This window comes from Grammomys surdaster, unplaced genomic scaffold (assembly GCF_004785775.1).
Source record: "Grammomys surdaster isolate TR1022 unplaced genomic scaffold, NIH_TR_1.0 126091, whole genome shotgun sequence".
Lineage (NCBI taxonomy): Eukaryota > Metazoa > Chordata > Mammalia > Rodentia > Muridae > Grammomys > Grammomys surdaster.
In genome coordinates this window covers 717,292-735,144 of record NW_021620899.1, presented here as the reverse complement: position 1 = coordinate 735,144, position 17,853 = coordinate 717,292, and the positions used below count along the sequence as shown (strand labels likewise).

The 17,853-nt window shown below is 36.7% G+C and overlaps 2 protein-coding genes across 2 annotated transcripts in view; one reads left to right on the top strand and one right to left on the bottom strand.

Moving 5' to 3' along the window:
• The window catches only part of Umad1 (UBAP1-MVB12-associated (UMA) domain containing 1), a 531,474-nt gene that overhangs the window by 288,385 nt on the left and 225,236 nt on the right, over nucleotides 1-17,853 (bottom strand). The gene's annotated exons all lie outside the window — the stretch shown is intronic.
• Col28a1 (collagen type XXVIII alpha 1 chain) overlaps nucleotides 1-17,853 on the top strand; it is a 151,290-nt gene that overhangs the window by 50,503 nt on the left and 82,934 nt on the right. The window contains exons 13-18 of the mRNA XM_028755925.1: nucleotides 2,641-2,709; nucleotides 7,323-7,391; nucleotides 10,869-10,937; nucleotides 11,984-12,052; nucleotides 16,574-16,645; nucleotides 17,369-17,437. Coding sequence (XP_028611758.1) covers nucleotides 2,641-2,709; nucleotides 7,323-7,391; nucleotides 10,869-10,937; nucleotides 11,984-12,052; nucleotides 16,574-16,645; nucleotides 17,369-17,437 — 417 coding nt within the window. The remainder of the gene's footprint in view (nucleotides 1-2,640; nucleotides 2,710-7,322; nucleotides 7,392-10,868; nucleotides 10,938-11,983; nucleotides 12,053-16,573; nucleotides 16,646-17,368; nucleotides 17,438-17,853) is intronic.

Below are 17,853 nucleotides of genomic sequence, written 5' to 3'. Positions count from 1 at the left end.
TTCCCCAGAACCTGAAAGCACATATGCATGAAATTTGCAATTATAAAATAAGTAATCAGCAGACTTGCATTTCATGTAATTACTATATATTAATTAGAAAATTATCTTAGTTTATAGGTACTAAAGCCACACACATTTGTTTCTAGTCCAAAAGTTAAATTGCTGAGTGTAGCTATGGCAACCCTTGGTCCTCAGCTCTCGTTTACTAAACACAGATAAGAAGGAGAGTCTAACACCCCAGGTTTAATAGGATTGCCATAAACACTGTAAGAAAAATAACTTTAACACAAAGAACAAGACATTCTGAAAGACCTGCCTTTGTTCTAGAATTGGGAAAGCAGGCTTCCTACTGCTTTCTCTACTCAATGTGTTGGCAGTTCTTTCTGTAATGTCCCAAAATAGCAGGTACTTAAGGATTTATGAGCCAGCCATTGATAACAGTTTCAATGACTCAGCTCTGTTGTAGTCTGAAAATAGCCACAAACAATGTGTAAATGATGGCTGTGGTTGACCGGTAAAACCATATTAACAAAAAATAGGGAATGGGGTCTGGTTTGTGGTCTATGGTTGGCCAACCCCTGCTATCTGTAGCATAACTGCCAGAGGCCACATAGAAAATAATTTTCTAAGGTACTTAGGGCCCTATCCTCAGAATTTCAGAATAAAACACATATTTGAAATCTTGCTTCATTTCTAAAATCTTTCTCTGAAGCATACATGTTGAGGTACATACACAATCCTGAGAGCTATATGCTGCTCTCTAAGTGTCTAACAATCTCTACACATGTCAAAAAGTTATAATATGTAGTTTCTTAAATATCTTAGCATCCAGTAGATTTACATTTATGTTTAACATAAGCAATCTAGAAAATTCAATTAGCCAGAATTATTTCTATTTATGTCTGTGCATCATGAAGCAGAGTGTGTGTGTATGTGTGTGTGAGAGGGAGAGAAATAGACATATATATATATATATATATATATATATATATATATATATAGAGAGAGAGAGAGAGAGAGAGAGAGAGAGAGAATGTTATGTTCAATACTAAAATACTAGAAAGTATAATATTTCATGGCATGCCTAAATGACACACACAATATATATTTTTATACAATACAAAAATGATACAATGTGGGGCCTGGAGAGATGGCTTAGCAATTAAGAATACTAGCGAGTCTTCCAAAGAACGCACATTTGATTCCCAGAACTTGTATGGTGGCTCATGACCATATGTAATTTCAGTTCTAGGGGGATTGATGCCCTCTTGCGTCCTCTAATGGCATCAGGCATGAATGTGGTGTACAGACATACATGCAGGCAAATCACCACACGTATAAAAAATGATATGATAAACTCTGGAATATAATAACCCAAGGACTCCCAACTTATCAAGAAAATGCCATAATCCTCAGTGATACTTTAGGATCAGGAATAAATGACTGCGTCCTGGGTAACAATTAGAGCACTTTATTTTCCCACCAGGCTATTAATGAGAGTTTTCTATGGGTAGCTAATTTGCAATAATGTGGGAAATATGTAGTTAAATTATGGTGTTTTGGTTTTTATTTATGTTTCAGTAACAAAATATCCTGACAAAAAGCAACTTAGAGGACAAACTTATTTTATCTCAACATTTTAGGTTATAATACATCATAGCAGAGAAATAACAGCAGCAGGAGTTTGAGGGAGCTGGTCATATCACATCCACAATCAAGAACAGAGAGAAAAATCGCATGCATGCTCACTTGCTTGCCTGTGTATATTCTGTTCTATTTCTTCACTCATGTACAGTTTAGGGCCACACAGAGTGGACTGTGTTTTCCCACATTGACTAGCTAACTTAAGACAACCCCCCACAGACATGTCCACAGACCAATCCAATGTAGATAGTCTTTCGAGACTCTTTTCCAGGTGATTCTACATTGTGTCAAGTTGAGAATTAAAGCTAACCATCACATATTGCTATAGAAAGGAATATAGTCATAGTCTCTGGCTTCTCAGGAAACATTATTTTCTTTTACCTGTGGTTCTAATAAATTCATTAACCTAATGTCACTTCTGATTGAGTCTTGTGGCTTTATTTCCTTATAAAGAGACAGAATATTAAGACTTTATAGATATAAGATCAGGGTAAACCAGATACATTGTGTGATTTAGTTTAGCTTAAACAATAATTTTCATGAATCCTTATAAGATTTTCAGTGAATTTTTATAAATTCAGACACAAAAGATTGAATCAGTAATCCAGTTCCAGGAAGCATCAGAGACAAAGTTTTCTTAACACAATGGATTAATTTTTATCACTGGTAAGAAAAGAGGCTTGCTATTACTACTCATGCCACATTATTGATTGAATCTCTGATGAGATTGGAACTCATCTTTTTCCCAACTTGAGTGGTGGTGTATGCGTATACATGTGTTTTGTAGATAGACTCATTCCTGTTTAAATGTTGAAACTAATCTTTTCTTCTGAGTTTCAAATCTCAACGTTAGAATTACTTTTTTGGAATAAGCAATGAATCTGAATTCTTGATTTAAAAAAAATAATTTGGACCATAATTATCAGTAACTATAATGTAATCTCTGTAAACTCTTATTTTTCTTTGTGTACTGATGCCTTTCCCATTTGCTTTTAGGGTGAAAAGGGTTCTGAAGGACCAATTGGCCCACAAGGATTACAAGGCCTGTCAATCAAAGGGGATAAGGTACTGAATATCAAGAATATAATGGAAGCCATTATAAAGTAAAATTATTTTTGACATTGCTCTTTATTCATCTACAGTTTGAATTGCACATAATATGACAAGCATCCCACACAGTTATCTGGGTAATTATAAACTAGCAAGGTGAGGTATTTTACGATGCAGGATGAATTATGATGTGAAAATTCATATTATTTATACTTCAAATAACTTCTTACTTATTCGAGTTCTAACTTTCAATGTATCCTGTCATCAGCAATACATCTTTGAAACAAGATATTAGCAAAAGGTAATTCTTGGGAAAAAACACAACTGTTCAAAATATATTGATAAAGGGATGAAAAGGAAGGAGAGACGATGCAATTATATTATGATCTCAGACATTTTTTAAAAAAGCACATTGACTATAATCTATTATATGATTATTTTTCTATGTATCTCTCCATCTATCACTGGGTTCTCACTCACAATTATTACTTTTAAATGGGGCTAGAGTAGGGGAATTATTTAAGAGAAGTAGCTTTGCTGTCCTTTATCAGGGACTTTCAGAGTCTACCTAAGGTTAGGAAGAGGTTACTGGGTCACTGCAGTGAGGGAGACCTATGGTGATAGAACCAGTAGCACCTTATGACAAAGATGCAAGACTAGTTTTTCCATAGACTTTGGGCTTGCGTTGGGTGGTTTGGGGAACATTCATGAAAGCACAAGCTGGTATTGGATTAGATGCTTTCAGGAGTGGAGATAATTTTATGATTGAGCATTTTAATGAGTCTCCTCTAGAAATTGTGGGAAAATGGAACTTGGATGAGTTGTGGCTGGTTGAAAAAAAGTAGAAGCACTGAGTTTTAGACAATATACCAATTTTAGTCAATATCTGACCTATTTTTGAAATTTGAACAGCATTCATTTGTCTCTGCTCAGACGTGATAAAAGAGTATTCTTGCTTCTTTCTTGGTCCATGGCAGTGTATGGTGGTCTTTGAACTTCCATTCGCTGCCTGGTCCTAGCCAGGACTAGAATTGAAGCTGATAATAGAAACCACTAGAAGCTGATCAACCTTAAAAAGCAGTGGGAAGTGAAAGTGTCCAGAGGGAGGAGATATTTGCTCTATGCTCTATGTGTATGTATAAATGTGTTCAGGCATGTGTACATGCACACACACAAACACACACATGTATACAAACACATGACATATGCACACCCCCAAGCACATACATACACATGCATAATTAAAAGAAGATGTCATGAATTTTAGAGGAAGTAGGGGGCACAGGAGCAATTAGAGGGGAGAGAAGATGGATAGAATTGATATAAGTACAATATTCTTGCATGAACTTCTCAGAGAATAATAAAATAAATATAAGAAGATATGCATGCAAAAACTAGCGACCTTATAACTATTGAGTTATTTATCTGTTAACCTCTAAGTATGTCATTATATTGTTTATATTAGAAGAGCAACTGATAACACTATCCCAGGTGTTGGGTTTCAATCATGAGAGTTATATTCTCTTCAGATTAATTAGCAAAAATAAAGATAAACGGTGATTCATACAAATTTTATATCTAATATAACTCTTGGTTCAAATAGCTTAGCTCCAGGTGTACCTGCAGCTGCCAATACTTTAGAAATGTGTAAAGTTTTCTTTTTTTCCTTTGAGGCTGTGAGAACACGAAGGTTGTGAACCTAGTGAATTAACTTTCCAGCTGTCACTGGGACATGGTATTTGTGCTTTCACATCTGGAGTTCATAAAAAGAAACCTGAAATACCTGCACAGCATCACATAGCAAAGCTTTTATTTATTGTTCTCTTACAAATCCAACTCTGTCCTCTCTCTCTTTACTGGTCTTTTTCCTTTTCCTATTATTTTAAGTAAACCATGAGGTTCAGAAACTTTGGTGTATGACTCAGGTGATAAGGTAATACTTCTATCTTAAGGGCTTACAAATAAATAATTGGTTTAAAATTAATGAAATTATTTATTTATTTTCTTTAATAAAATTTTTAATTGTTTATATTATGCTGAGTAATATAAAGACATTTTCATACACACACACACGCATACACACACACACACACACATATAGTATTTTGGACACATTTCCCTTCCCATAATCCTTCTCTCTCCCTTCCAGTAGTTCCCTTTATTCCCATAACAGTTGTACTTCCTCTTTTAAGTCATATATACAGGATTTTAGGAAACATATATGATCTAGAAATATGAATGAAAGAAAATATAATATTTGTTTACCCAAGGCTATCTTAATTCTCTGTATCATTTTCTCCAGTGTATTCACTTAAAAATGTCTCTTCATTTATTAACTACCCCACGTGGTGGTTAGAGGACATCTTTGTGCAACTGGTTCTCCTTTCCACTTTTACATTGGTTCCAGGGATCAAGCTCAGGTAGTTAGGCCTTGGGGGATAGTACCTTTAGCTACTGAGCTGTCTTGATGACCTACTTGCTTCCATTTTTTTTAAGAAACTGGGGGGCTGTTAAAGGTCTTAAAGGCTAAGCTCACAACCAAAAAAAAATTTTCTTTTTGTAAATGATGTAACTTCATTTTTAATGGCTGAAAGAGTTGCATGATATATATGTACCACATATTTTACCCATTCTGTGCTTTTAAACATCTAAAATTGGTTTCATAACTTAGCTATTATGAATAGTGCTAGAATAAACATTGATGACAGCTTAGACATTTAATTGGAGACTCTGTATAAAGGGCGCCTTTGATTTCTTTGCTGACGACTTGCAGATTATTGGTTTTGAGTTGGGTTCTGGAGTCAGCAGGCTTGAAACTAACTACTGTCATCTGACACATCCCAAGTTATGGGATATAGTGGGGATTCTTGAAGGTCATCTGGGAAGTAGAATCACAGTAAGGAGTAATAAAGATGATTAAAGCAGACAAGGCATGAAACCCACTTAGTTCAGGACCCCCTGGAGAAGAAATCAAGTCCTGAATCAGCACAGTCTATCTCTGAATCAAAATTGGAAAAATTTTTATTCTAGGGCATACCTTGACACAAGTTTAACATACTTTAATTTATATAAAGCCTGGTCCAATTGTGTGATTTTGTGTAAAAGTAAAATTTGCCAGTAACCAAATGTTAGTGGTACACAGGCACACCTGGTCATTTACCTTTTACCTATGGTGGTTTATATGCCACCAAAGCAGCAACCTTTAGTTATAAAACACACCTTATTTTGGCTGTCAAGATTCATTATCTAATCTTATAAGAAAAGGTTTGTTAATTGGGCCTGGAGGTACAAGGCTGTACTTCCAGCTACTCTAGAGGCTTAGGCAGGGGGATCTCAAATTCAAAACATGACTGGACCATGGAGTCAGATCAGGGTTAATAAGAGCAACCTTGAAAGTTTGCATATCAAAATAAAAGGTATCTTCATGATAGAAAGCTTGCCTCACATGAATGTGACCTCAAGTTCAATTATAAATACCTTGATAAAAGACGTTTACACATCCTGATGTAGTCTAAATATGATTGCCATTGAAACAGACACAAAGCTTATTTGTCCATGCTGCTAAACAGTCCCGAATTTCTAGAGCTGTCATGCCTGCCTTGCTTAGGATTTTTCCTAAGTATTCAAAAATAGTATGCTTTTTTTGCCTGTCCTTTATCACTCTCTTCTGTGAGCTCTACTGCGGATGGACTGCTTGGACCTATGTTTCCCATGTTTGACCTGTGTTCCTGGCACACAATAAACACTCAAAAAATTTATAGGAAAACTTGTGAAATGAATGATCAATACTGTCACACACACATATAATAATTTTTTGAGACAGGGTCTCTCTATGTAGCCATGGCTGGCCTGGAACTTGCTATGTATGTAGACTAGGCTTATATCTGACTCACAGAGATCCACCTGCCTCAGCTTCCTCAGTGCTAGGATTAGAGGCATGTGCCACCACACCTGTCCTCCCTGGCAACTTCTACTTAGTTTTCTCAAAGATGTTTCTTCAATTCTTTCATTTTGCTGCCTTTCATATTTAAATTTTGTCATATTATTGGAAGAATTTAAAAATACTTTTCTCCAGTTTGTCTCTCAAGTCTCATTTTTCTCACATTTTGTTAATTTTATACTTTTAAATATTATTAAATATTATTCCTAAGGAATGATTTTAGTCTTTATAACTTTAGATGGTTTGGATTGTGAGAGAAATGGTAATAGCTACTAAATGTAAATTGATACAAATTCTAAGTTGTTCTTATGTGCTCAGGATTATTTATGCATACACAAATACATACATGTATATAATGACAATGAATAAAAAAGTGGTCATGAATTTGAAAGAGAATGGGGGTTATATGGGAAGATAGGACAGGGAGGGAGCAGGCAAATGATGCAATTATAATGTCAAAAACTAAAATAGATAATAAAAGTTTCACTAAAGATAAACAATGTAGATAAAAAATGAATACACCACTAATTGTTTTGGTATATTTGCACTATAAATTATAGAAATGGTTAGAAGATTGAATTTTTCCATGTTGAATTTGTTAAAAATATCAAGGTAGATTGCAATCTAGGCCAGCTCTAGATGATCAAGGCATGGGTAAATGAAGTTTTGTCTGCTTATATTTTGACAGGGGGATCTGGGACCTGTGGGACCCCAGGGACCAGCAGGTATTCCTGGCATCGGAAGTCAAGGTGAACAGGTAAGTAGTTCTTCTAAAACCTTCTAATACCTGGGGAAGCTGAAAGATTTTTCAAATGTAAATGGTGTGGAGTCGGAACATCAGCTCTATCTGCTATTGGTCACTCTCTGCCTTTAGCCATGTACGCTCATTTAATCAAAGCCCCCAGCAAATACAGTTTTATGGCCTTAGTTACAAAGTGGCAAGCAGGTGGATTAACATTTATGGCTATGGTTTGAATTGTGATGTGGCCCGGAGACTTCATAGTACTCCCTTGACCTCCACTGACGAGGGAAGCAAAAGGTTTGAAATGAGGTAATTCGAAATCTCATTGTTGACCTGCGATGTTTATTCCTAAGAATTCTTTATCATTATTACTATGTATTTGTCATCCCAATAAACAGTGAGGTTGGCGGCTACTTCTTTTGTCACTTCCTCATGCTTGGCAGAGTTTCCAGTCTAATAAGCTAGGAGGATTAAGGTACAGAAGAAGTCAAGGTCGTTCTGTGACTAAGTATTGAGGTGGTAATTAAGAGCTGGGCATTCTGGCTACTGATGAGGCCAGATTGACTCACAAGACCTGCAGTTTGTCTGCTGGGCCCTGCAGGGATACCTTCTGGTTCTAGGATTCTGGCAGTGCTGTTACATCCGCGGTTTTGTGGTTTGTTGGGGCTGAGATACAAATCTGGGACTCAGATGAGTTCAAAGACAGACCAGTCTGTCCAGATGGTCTGTGGATTCTGGACCTCCCACTTGTGGCTTCCTGGACTCCTGTTTCCTTTAATGCCGGTTCTTAATGGAGATTGTTATTTATTTATTTTGTTAGTATTTCTTTCTTCATTACAAAAGAAAATGATAAAAACTTACAGGCAAAATGTCTTTATGAGGCTGACCTTTCATGGGCAGGAGAGTTTGTAAACTTCTCTGCACAAAGAAAGCATTCTTTACGGTTTTTAAGAGAAATGGCACAAATACTACTTAAATTTAATCTCTGTTCATGCAGCCTTTCAATGGCCTCAGTCAAGCACATTCTTGTGCTCACCGTTTCCTCCTGCATTACTTGCTTTTAGAAATACATCTCTCCATTCTTCTGTTTATGAGGAAGATCTGTTTCTAGCAACCCACAGACAATGTCCTTTTCGATGGTCTGTAAATTTCATTATATATTGAGAGACTTGATCGTGTTTCACAGAATAAAATAGACTATAAATGATCATATACAGATACGTATGTGGTTCTACAGATACATATAGGTATGCATGCTCCATGTCCATGCTGTGGTACTTAGTTCCTTGTTCATTAAGTGACTGATACTTGTGGGCAGCTATAGAAGTTAGAGAAGTGGCTTCTTAGAACTACCACAGTTCCCCTAAATTATATAGACTGCTCAGTCTCATCAATCATACAAAAAGGAATGATATTTACTTTTAATTTTATATGTATGAGTGTTTGCTACATGTATGTATGTACATGATGTGTGTGCATGCCTATTATTTGTGGATACCAGAGGAAGGCATCAGATTCCCCAGAACTGGAGTTACAGATGATTGTCAGTGACATGTGGGCACTGTGAACTTAAATATTCTGTAAGAGTGGCAAGCATTCTTGATCACTGAGCCAACTCTCCAACCCCAATGTTTATGTCTTTAAAATGAACAAGCAGCTATATTATCTAACTGGAGTAAAAAGGGATGATGTGTTGTATTACACATCAATTAATGTGTTTCGCAAACATTGTTTCTACAGTTACAGTTTGTGGGATGCAAGCTAGCATAATTTTATTGTTTTCCTCTTGATAGCCTTTAACAATTTTTCCCCAGTGGGGGTCATGTCTTCTCTTTCCTGCCACCTAATGAAGTTTCCAGCAGAGCATAGACTCTTTGGATCACTTTTACACAATGGCAGTTGTAAGGTTGCTGCACGTTGCAAATATCAAATTTACTTTTGCATCTGGAAACAAAAACGTACCTGGTGACTATTAGCTTCCTCTTAATCTTCATTATCTGGTACAGGCTGGAGGAGATGAGGGGTTCCCTTTTCTCCTAGGCTGAGGTAGAGAGAGACTTGACAATAGAACATGAAAGTTCTTTCTAGATTGTTTCTGTGGTAAATGGCTTTTGCTGTCATGGTTTGGGAGACATGTGCTCTGACCTCTCACTGGTGGGACTCTTTCATTAGTCCTTTGGTCATTTCTCCTAGGAAGTGGATGAAAACTTTCCTCTAGTGGCACTTCCTATAAGCCTGGTTTTGTTGAAGCTTTGTTCTTTTTGCTGCAGTTGTCTTGACTTCTTGGTCACTTGGACAATATTCAAAATAGTTGCAGGTCACCCTTGCCTCCTACGTGTAATACATTCATTGACAGGAAACTCTTACATGCCTCAGCTCTGACAAACTCTGGAGACACAGGATGATCCCAGTCTGGCCCTTTTGAACTACCACAGGCCATTTTAGGTTTTCCAGGACTGAATCAGTCCCCCATGTCCCCCAAACCAAAATCAAAGTATAAGTCCTCCTTCTATTGAAGTCCTCCTTCTAGGTCAGGGTAAAAGAAGTCACAACCAAACCCCTTCCCTTCCTCTACAAAGAAAACTCCTTGTAATCTAGAGAAATTTCTCCAGAAAAGAAGTTTGTAAGTCCTATGTTTCTCTACCTCAATTTCCTGCACAGTACAGTGAGGAGTTGTGTATTTAAACATGTTTCAAGCTGAAAGGCTTGCTTTTGAGAGTCCAGATCATGCTTTTAACATGTCACTGCATCCAATGAGGAAATAAGCTTCTCTGCATGTCATATATACGTGCAGAAAAAAAAAAGCTGTGGATTTGTTTAGCACTGTGGAATTTCCCTTTTTATATAGAAAGTTGTAAGCTGGGGCAGAGGCTGTGTTCATCAGGATTGTCAATGTTCCAGGCAGTTTTACTCTTGTTAATCTGTCTCCCTGAGGAGCTTTATTCATATACATGGTACAAGACTACTACATGGCTTAACTCCATCCACAGGAAGAAGAGAAGGACAGAGGACTTCTTCCTTTAGAATGAATGACAACTTGCATACGTCAAGCCACACTCACATCCTAACAGTCACAGTCTAATTCATTTAACCACATTTGACTCTATGAGGGATGAGGAAGCATGTGTTTTGATTCTGTCTTTTGAGACATAGTCTTATTATGTAGGTTTGACTGGTCTGGAATTCACTGTATAGACTAGGATCGCCTCAGACTTACAGGAATTGGCCTCTTACTGCCTCCCAAATCCTGGGATTAAAATTATTTACTGGAAGCATGGAATTTATTCTAAGCATTCATGTGGGCTAACTGAAATTTCTCTTACTATCATAGAAGGAAAGGCTATGCACTGGGGTTTAAGCAGTGGGATTTGATTAGAACTTCCAGCTGCCCAGTAAATTTGTAATGCAGAGCTTAACTTTCACTTTAGAAGACACAAGACTGTTCTCCTTGTCTTAATTTCACTAATAACATTGAAAACTTTTATTCTGAAGGGAATCCAGGGTCCAACTGGTCTACCTGGTCCACAAGGACCCCCAGGACAAGGCTCACCTGGTCCTAAGGTAATTTTCTAAATGACAGATATTTAGCACATTTATAGTATAATTGTTGTTTATGATTAATGTTCAGTGACTCTGCAAAAGAACAGATGGAATTAACTTGAAAATCAGAACATTCTATGCCAGATGATACTGGCATTATTAATGACTTAGACAGCCTAATATTCTTCTTGCTTTAAGATGATTTATAACTTTTATTTATATCTTGTTTATATTTTTAATTATTGAGACTGTATTCTAGTAGTGCAAATAGGCGACCCTCTCTGGGCTGGTAGGCTTGCATTCTCATGAGTATTCCAACAGTGGGTTCAAGTTTCAGAACCTTAAAAAGATAGAGACAGGATAATCTAAAGAGTTCACCTTGAACTTTGGAATCAGATTATTATTTAATTTGGAATTCATTTCCATCCCTTGAGGAGAGGCAGTTATTTTGTAATTAGCTACCATCCATAATTTTTCAAGAATCACTATTCATTGTTAAATAAATAAATAATTAAACAAATAAACAAACTCAGAGATGCTTGGTCACCTTGGAGCATACACATAAGAAGAAAAACAATATTTCTACCCTTTAGATTTATTTATTTGGTTGGTTTTAGGGGTGGGGGTTTCCCCTAGAGATCTTTTTGTGTAGACCAGGTTAGTCTCTGACACTTAGGATCATCCTGTGTCTGTCTGCCTCCCTAATGCTGAGATTGTAGGTGTGTGTCATTTGGAGTTTTACTTGGGACTCATCACTGAGGGCTCAGGATGGTCTCTGGTTGTTGGTCTTGGTCTTGTGAATCTTAACTGTTAGATAATGCAACTATTTTTTCAAGGTGTCCCTACAGGTATATACCACATGCCTATATTTAAAGTCAAATGCAATAAAAATCCATGTAACTGAAGGGATTTCACATGTAACTAACACCGTGCATGTGTGTATGTGTGTGAATTAAGTATATATGATCATTTCACTTTGTTGATATACAAAAGTTTTGAGGAAATCAAAGGCAGGAATGTATTACTTTTATTTTGCTTCAATATTTAAGTATTTTTTTCCTTACCAGGGAGAAGTAGGCCAGATGGGACCCACAGGGCCTAGAGGACCAATGGGAATTGGAGTACAGGGTCCAAAGGTGAGTTGATTGCTTCTAAGATGCTACTAGGCCATTTGCACTATACGATGTAAGGTTTCTTTCACACCTGAATGCATGGAAGAAGATGCATCTACTATCTAAATGTATATACCTTGTTTCTCTTAACTTTAAAGTGTGGCCAGGAAGAAAAGTGTAATTAATATTTGTTCATGGTTCTTGGTGTTTCTGTTGTTATGAAACTCATACTTCCTTCAGGGCAGGGACTTTGTTCATCTTGTTTGTTATTGGATGTCAGTTTTGACAACATGGTGTACCTCAAATACTGCTGGAGGGATGAATTGCTACTTGATATAACCTTCACAGGTTCTGTACTTAACCTGACGGTATATAGACTCTAGTGAGCTGCACTGAGCTTTGAACTTCTCCATTGTTTGGCTATCATTGGCAAGAGCCTTATAAACAGTTAGGTAGTAGAAGAATATATAAGATGTAAGCTTAACAAGAACATACATAGCCCTACATATCACACCCACACCCACAACCCCATCACAAAAGATCCTAACATTGAATCATTATTATATTAATAAAACAATAAAAGATGTCATTCTTGCATTGCTTTGATATATTACATACTATGCTAAGTGCTAAGTATGATATATATGTGTACACAGACATATAGATATATGTGTACACATATGTGTATATGTGTACACATGTAGTATACAATTTACATGCCAATTTAGAGAGACAGTCCACAGTATGCTAAAGATTACCAGTTAGACTACTTAGGTTTAAATTCCAGTTTTTTCAGTAATCGTAAGGTCTTCTCACTTTACAAAGAACTTCACTGTGTGACAGTATCTCATTTCACATTGACTCACTTTCCTGCTTGTGGTAGTTAATCTGCTTCTCCTGTCTCACATATATTTCACCATAAACATGCCACATTTTCTTTTGCATATGCCAGGCTCGTAAAAACCACACAAAGGTGTAACTGTAAAGTCACAGAACACCCAGTCCCCTGTTTGGATGCTTCAGGAATCCTGTCATCTGGACACCACGTCACCCCTTATTCACAGTATAGCCTTGTCTTAATTGGAAAATATGAAATATACAAAAATACATTTCATCATTTTAATTTTTGTTCCCTGGAAACTAGATGAACAGCGTTTTCATGTGCTTGGTGGACCGTAAGCTTTTCTCTCTGTAGACCCTTATAGATCTTCAGTACTTTACGCTAGGCTTTCATTGTTAGAGTTCTTTATATGTCTGGATACTAAGCTTTTGTTGACAGAATTACAAATATCTTTCTCTAGGTTGTAACTGTCATTTATACTTTTAGTGTATAGTTTGACATTTTGATGTGTTTTTCTCGTTTTATGTCTTATGCTTTTAAAATATTATTTTAAAACACCTTAAAGTCATGAAAGTGTTCTCACATAGTTTTCTGAAATTTTTATGCTTTACTTTTTAAAGTTGTCTTTTATCCACATGGACTTTAGCTTTATGTGTATGGAATGGGGTCAGTATGAGGAATCTGGTTTTCCCCATGTTGACAATGTGCCTCTGTTTCACTGTTGAAAACACTATTTTCCACATCGGTTTGTAATGGTACCCATACATTTTGTCTATTTACCTGTATATGTCAATAATAATCAGTGTGTAGGTCTCATTTTGTTTCCTGTGTCTATTTATAAACACTATTGCCTTACTGTCTTGATTCTGCCTAATTTAAAATATGTTTTATCACTGGGGATACAGCTCAGTTGGTAGAGTGCTTGCTTAGCATGTGGAAAGCCCTGGATTCAGTCCCCAGGACCATATAAACCCGTGAGGTAGAACGTGTCTGTAATTCCAGCACTCAGGAAGCAGGGGCAAGAGAATCAGACAGTCAGAGTCATCTTTGGGACCACACAGCAACATAGAGACCAACAGGGAAACTCAGAAACTTTTCTCAAGGGGGAAATATAACATCACATAACAGGAATACTCTTATCTTTCTTGTTTATTATCCATTCTAACACAATTTAGGATTAGGTTAGCTTATCAAATTTAATAAAATATCTTATCAAATCTACAGATCAGCTATTGAGTTCTTCCAACTATAGAGTAAGAATTTCTAACTTTTCAGGAAAATATTTTCACTTCTTCTATAAAGATCTTCTACCCCATAAAGTCATTCTCAGGATCCCCAAAGAAATCTTGGCAGTATAAATTATTCTCTTTCCAGCAACTTCCGATTAGCTACTATTGGAGAAGCACTTTCTTTGTTTTAAATTTTGGCATATTGAGTTTTATATGAAGTCACTCTGTGAAATCACTATTTCTTACTGAAGTGCTTCTTTCTTTTTCTTTTACCTATAATCATATTATCTGAATAAAAACAAAATTAGATGATGCTGTAAGTCTTTGAAGTACTCCCTTAGGTCAAAGAAATTCTCTTCTATTTCAACTTTTACCAAAATTTTGCTTATTTATTATAAATAAGTAATGAATTCCAGTCAGGTTCAAAAGCTACTAAAATAGTTGTAGTAATTTTTCCTTTTTACACTGTTAACCTGATATAGTAATAGAGGTTTTAGATGTTGAACCATTCTTTTTTTAAGTAAACACAGCTTTTTTAGGTAAACTCTTTTAGGTAAACACAGTATTTCCTTTTAAAGGATACTTCAATCAGTTAATCTTTCATTGAGGATGTTTCATCCTTTTAAAATAACCATTCATAGTGTTGTTAGCATATAATAAATAAACATGCTTACTATATACACTTTGACGGATTTGGGCATATGAATGATGGTCTTGAAACATTCTCATTGAAACCAAGATAATAAAGGCATTCATTACTCATTAGAGTTCTCACAAACCCTTTCCAAAACTGCTCTTCTGCTCTTCCCTAACTTCTATACATTGATGTGCTTCCCACAACCTGCTCCACCGCTGACTATTTCTGAGATATATGTTGCTTTTTTTTTCCACACAGCAGAATTATTCTAATGTGAACTTTACAGGGTGTCTGAATAGTTGTTTCTTTTTGTTGTTGAAAAACCTCTCCTTGCACAAGAATACCACAATTCACTTATCCAATTTCCTGGTGGTAGAAATGTTGGCTGTTTCTAAGCTTTCACTGTTACAAAGTACAAATATTTATTGAAGTATCTCTGGACAACTGTTTCCCCCCCTTTTTTTTGAATGAACATCTAGGAATGAACTGGATAGCTTAAATTAAAATGGGTAGATTTTTGTCCCTTTCTCTGAAACCTTTGTGTAAAATAGAGATCCTGTTCTTCAAAGATTTTCATTGGCTATAGAGCCAATGAGAGCCTTGCTACCTGGGGAAGAATCTAGAGCAGTGGTTTTCAACCTACCTGATGCTATGACTTTTTAAACACTACCTCATGGTGTGGTGACCCCCAACCATAAAATTATTTTGTTGTTACTCCATAACTGTCATTTTGCTACTGTTATGTATTGTGATTAAGTATCTGATATGTAGGATGCCCCACAGTTGGAGAACTGCTGATAGAGGATTTCAATCACTAGATCTGTTCGCTAACAGCATTGCTACATTAGGCTTAATGTTTTAATTGTAGAAGTTGGCCCTGGTTCCCAACTGAGGAATCCCAGCCCCATGCTCCCAGAAATAAGACTCAGACTCAAAATATATTTACAATACCTTAGCCATATAGCCAGGCTCTTCTCTGACTAGATCGTAACTAAGATAACCCATTTATTTTAATCTATATTCTACCATGTGGCTGATTACCTGAGCTCAGGTACCATGTGTCTGTCTCATTACATCTTCCTAGAAAATCTCTCACACCTGGTCTATCCCAGAATTCTTTCTCCTCTCAGATGTACCACCTTTCATTTACTGACTAAGTCATAGGCCATAGGCTTTTTAATTGAAAGGTAATGCATCCATATAATACACAAAATATTCTCTCAACAATCTCCATTTTTAGTCCAATAAAAGTCTCTTTTCCTAGAACGGATATGACTATGCCATAGACTGATGCCCTGGAAAACCAGAAATTTATCATCTCACAATTCTGGAGGCTACAACTCTGAAATCAAGATATCTACAGCCATGCCTTCAACCAACCCTACAGGGAAGAATCTTTCCTGGCCTAGTTTTGGCTTTTCATTATGGTTGTCAGTTCTCAGCACTCCTAGGCTTATGGCTGCTGCACCTCTTTCGTGTTTGCCTCTGATGTCTCAGAGTTTTCTGCTTGTTTTTATAGGGCGGTATAGTCTTTCTATCATGGTTCCAGTTGTACTTAGTTAAGACTTACCTTAATAACCTCATCTTAACTTGATAATATTTATAAAGATCCTGTTTCCAACTACACTCAATTCTTCAGGGATATCACAATTTAACCCACGGCAAAAGACTGAAAAACAGAGGACTTAGGTAACTTGCCCAAAGTTGAGAAGTTTCGCTGTTAATCACATTTCTTTGTTCAGAGGCGTTTCTCAGTATTATAAGATATAGCGAATATCTCAAAACGAGGTGTACCTTAAGGACATGTCATTGAAATAAAATATTTGTTTATCCACTAGGGGGAGCCAGGCACAGTGGGGCTCCCAGGACAGCCTGGAGTCCCCGGGGAAGATGGAGCCTCTGGAAAGAAGGTAATCTTACGTTTTTTTGTTTGTTTGTTTTATATATATATCTCATCAGTGTCAAAACTGTAGGACCACACCAGCACCTCGGTCCCCTAGAACCTGAGGTTAAACTACCAGGACAAATAGTGTCTGTAAGAATGACTTTTCTTTCCCTTTACCCCAGAAAGAGTCCGTTTCCTCCACTGGTGCCTCACGTGCTCTTAGTTTTGACTGGTGTTTTGGCCTGGGCATTATGAAATCACATCAGTTTAATCTCAAACAAAACTACCTCTCTTCCTCCAAAAGAGAGAGTCTATAGATGGATGTATCTGGGAAGTTAAGGCTATTGTAAAGATGTCCTGAACTATTTTGTGTTGGCATTTGAAATACTCAGTTTTTAATAAAGCTTCTGAAAAATAGCAGATGGAGTGAAAAAAAAACCTTCTTGTTGAAAAAAAAAATCAACTACTAAATGTGAGGGAAGAGCCAAAGGAGGAGCGTAGCGCTTTGGAAACTGGCTGAGATGGGCGTTCTCTGTGGTATTTCAGCTGCTCTGGTTAAAGGGGAGTTTAATGTTAATTTATTCATCGATAAGTTTCCAATTTAATTTTGAGATGACAACGAAGAAAGGTCTGGTGTGTTTTGGGGCATAGTCCAAGTCAAATTCCCTGGCAATGAGAGGAGACACAAGATGGGTTCTGCATTTTGTCCTCCACAAACCAACTGAGTCAGTGGTGTCCTTCCCTTCAGGGTGAAGCTGGACTTCCAGGAACAAGAGGCCCAGAAGGAATGCCTGGGAAAGGACAGCCTGGTCCCAAGGTACGCAAATGACAGCTAGGCAGGAAGCAGCTGTCTGGTGCTGGTCCCCAGTCAAAAGAGCCAATTTAAGAGAGATCTAATTTACATTCTTGCTATGTCAAACATGTTTACATCTTGCTTAAAATCACAAATACTGTCTTGTGAGCCTTTGGAAGAAGGCAAGTGTGTATTATTCATCTTTATTTTCCTACATCCATCTTCAGCTCCAGCATAGAGAAGAATTCAACACAAGTTTTCTCAATGGATGGTCAATTGATATTTAAAGAAAACATAGGAAGGAAAGAATTTACAAGACACATTTTTAGAATTTGGAAGTATATGAAGTTTATTAAAATATTTATAGGCTTTCACATAATAGTAAGGCATATCACCTCATTAAATGTCAATTGGGTAACAGGGTTTGTAGCTTAGTGAGA